The following is a 3,384-nucleotide window of genomic DNA, read 5'->3' as shown; positions in this document are numbered from 1 at the left end:
TCTTAAGAAGCAGATCCAAGGAGATTCCGATGGACTTGACATGTCATCTGCAATTACAAACCACGAACCTTCCATATTCCTTTTTTAAGAAGCAGATCCAAGGAGATTTTGATGGACTTGGCATGTCATCTGCAACTACAAACCACGAAGCTTCCATATCCCTTTCTTAAGGAGCAGATCCAAGGAGATTCCGATGGACTTGGCATGTCATCTCCAACTACAAACCACGAAGCTTTCATATTCCTTTCTTAAGAAGCAGATCCAAAAAGATTCCGATGGACTTGGCATGTCATCTCCAACTACAAACCACGAAGCTTCCATATTCCTTTCTTAAGAAGCAGATTCAAGGAAATTCCGATCGACTTGGTATGTCCACTGGCTAGTGTGTAGTGCCATCCACTGGCCACGGCTCCTCGGTGCCATTTTCTGCCGCTAATTTCCTGCTTCGCCCGCCCCCTCTCAGCGACAGGATTGACTGGTCTGGGAATCCGAAGCTGCAACACTACTCCAGCCCGGCCGGTACGTAAGTATGCATACACAGTCGCTTCTCAATTGCATTCGGTCGCAAGCATTAGTTACGAAGACCATTTGTGAGGAGTATGTTTTTTGCTGTGCGTGTACAATTCGCATGTATAGCATGTATGGTACTGCGAAATGTATAATTGCACAATTTTAGTTTTAGTTAATAGTGACCTACGGAAACTTCATGCAACTAATTGAACATGATAGTATGTACTACTATTATCCATGCATTTTGTGGATCCATTGTCTGAAATAAAACCGCAAAAAATCGTCCATTATATTCCAGGCAGTGCAGAGTGCAGACTAGACTGCCAAAAGGAGGGGATCAATTAGTATGGCTGCACGGCCGCTGGAGCTCTGGAACTACCGGTCGATGCAGATCCTGGTCCTCCTCAGCCTCGGGCTCCAGCTTGTCCTCCTCGTCTTCGCCGGCATCCGCCGGCGCGAAGCCTTAGCCGTGTGGAGTCTCCTCCTGTGGCTAGCGTACCTCATGGCCGACTCGACGGCCGTGTACGCTGTCGGCCACATGTCGTTCAGCAGCGCCGTGCACGAGCACCAGCTCGCCGCGTTCTGGGCGCCTTTCCTCCTGCTGCACCTCGGCGGCCCGGACAACATTACCGCCTACTCGTTCCAGGACAACCAGCTCTGGCTCCGCCACTTCACCATCCTCGTCGTGCAGGTCCTTGGCGCGGGCTACATCCTCTACAAGCACATCGCTCTCGCCGGCGGCAAGGATGGGAAGTTGCTCCGGCGCGCCTCCTTCTTGATGTTCGTCCTCGGCGTCGTCAAGTACGGGGAGAGGACGTGGGCGCTCAAGTGCAGCACCCTGGAGAGCATCGGCACCTCCGTCGACACGAAGCCGCCCGCCATCCACAACCATTTTCACCCCCAGGATGAAGTCACGGACGAGGAGTGCCACCTGCGACGAGCCCACTCGCTGTTCCACATCTGCAAGCGTGCCATCGTCGACTCCTCAGTGGTGGAGGAGGATTCCGGCCTGGATGAGCACACCAGCAAGCATAGCCGTAGAGCGATAGACGGCGTGGAGCTGTGGACGCTGATGGAGATCGAGCTCTCCCTCATGTACGACGTCTTGTACACCAAGGCGGCCGTGGTGCACACCTTCTTGGGCTACCTGATCCGCTTCATCTCGCCGCTCACCGCCGCCGCCTCGCTGGTGCTGTTCCAGCTCACCCCCAAGGACGGCCACGACAGAGCCGACGTGGCCATCACCTACGTTCTGCTGGGTGGCGCCGTGTTCATGGAGACGACGTCGCTCCTGAATGCGCTGGCATCATCTTGGACGTTCGCGTTCCTGAGCACCACCAGGTGGCAATGGCTTAGGTACACGGCCCTGTGCAACAAGAGATGGGACAAGCTCCGCCGCGTGGTTGTGTGGCTACACCATCTCGTCATGGGGGGAGCTGCCGGTGATAGCAGGTACAAGTCAAGAAGGTGGTCATACACCATCGGGCAGTACAACTTGCTGCACTTCTGCACGCGCCCCGCCGACACGCCGCTCACCAGCCCCCTGCTCGGGAGGCTGGCCAGGGCGCTAGCACCAGACGAGTGGTGGAACAGGAACCACTACTCGGCGACCGTCGAGATGTCAGGTGAGATCAAGATTTGTGTCGCAAAGTACATGGGAGGGTTGTTGAGCAGGGGGAAGTTCAACACAGGCATGGTGAGGAAGAAATGGGGCGAGGACCCACTGCAGAGCCGTGGGCTTTACCACAAAGGCATCCTCAAGGACTCCCTCAGCTTGGAGTTCCAGGAGGGCATCATCATCTGGCACATCGCCACCGAGGTCTTTCTCACCAAGAGCGAAAGAGCCAAGTGCGTGGACGCCGCACCTAGCGTGCATGGCGTTAGGGTGCTATCCGACTACATGATGTTCCTCCTGGTGGAGCGTCCCTACATGCTGCCAGGCCAACCCCAAAAAAGCTTGTACCAACGAACTTGCGAGAGGCTGGTCACCATGCGATCTGCTGATCCAAGGTACCCGACTCGTGCGAGCATCAAGGATTTGTTCCGTGTGCGCGATGGACCAAACTCCAACAGTTCGAGGGTCGCCGAGAGAGAGGAGCTCGCAAACAACTTGTATGATGAGTACCAGAACCGGGAGTATGACGAACTTGCTCCTCGCCTCATTTACATGGCTCGACTCGCCAAGGAGCTACTGGAGAAAGAGAGGGATGGCACGACCGACTCCTTGGAGCTTGTCCTTGAAGTGTGGATGGACTTTCTCATTTACGCGAGCCACAAGTGCAGCAGGGAGTCCCATGCCCAAAAGCTCAATAGTGGTGGTGAGCTGACAACCATAGTGTGGCTTATGGCAGAACACATGTACCAAGCGTTCGTCGCAGAAAAATATGATATGGTATAATTTTTTGACAAAAATAGTACTAGTACCCTACTTCATGTATTTATATTGTTGTCTGTAAACTACATATGTAAAACAAAGAGTAAAGAGGAATGTGTGAGCGTGACAGGGTAGTGGAACCGATCCAAAACAGCCGAGTTAGTTCTTTACAAGCGTTTCTGCAAACACCTAGTGTGCATGTAGTAAATCCAGGCTATATGATGAAATCCACAAGCACCAAGCTAAACAAAGTCCATCACAACAATATACATGCAAGGACAACTTACTACAACATCTAACCCGCAAAAAATAATTACTACAACAACATCAATAACCAAGTAGAAAACTTGATACTGCAGCGCCCCTTGCGCAATGAGCTCTCGTGACCGCGAGCCCGCACCTACCGACGGTAGCCGCTCCAGCGCCGCCAGCTGCCGAGACCGCGCGCCGTCTGCACCTCCCTGCTGACCCCACCGTGCTGCTTTGGGGATTTTTGGCTG

The 3,384-nt window shown here is 53.7% G+C and overlaps 1 protein-coding gene across 1 annotated transcript; it reads left to right on the top strand.

Moving 5' to 3' along the window:
* Positions 1-353: 353 nt before the first annotated feature.
* On the top strand, positions 354-2,998 carry LOC125540710. The gene is made up of 2 exons (XM_048704292.1): positions 354-519; positions 809-2,998. Exon 2 carries the CDS (start codon positions 857-859, stop codon positions 2,906-2,908), a length of 2,052 nt encoding a protein of 683 aa, XP_048560249.1. The 5' UTR covers positions 354-519; positions 809-856; the 3' UTR covers positions 2,909-2,998.
* Positions 2,999-3,384: the final 386 nt, after the last annotated feature.

The sequence above is a fragment of the Triticum urartu genome, chromosome 2 (genome assembly GCF_003073215.2).
Source record: "Triticum urartu cultivar G1812 chromosome 2, Tu2.1, whole genome shotgun sequence".
Taxonomy (NCBI): domain Eukaryota; kingdom Viridiplantae; phylum Streptophyta; class Magnoliopsida; order Poales; family Poaceae; genus Triticum; species Triticum urartu.
Note: the sequence above shows the minus strand (reverse complement) of the source record. Positions and strands in the feature narration are given on the sequence as shown.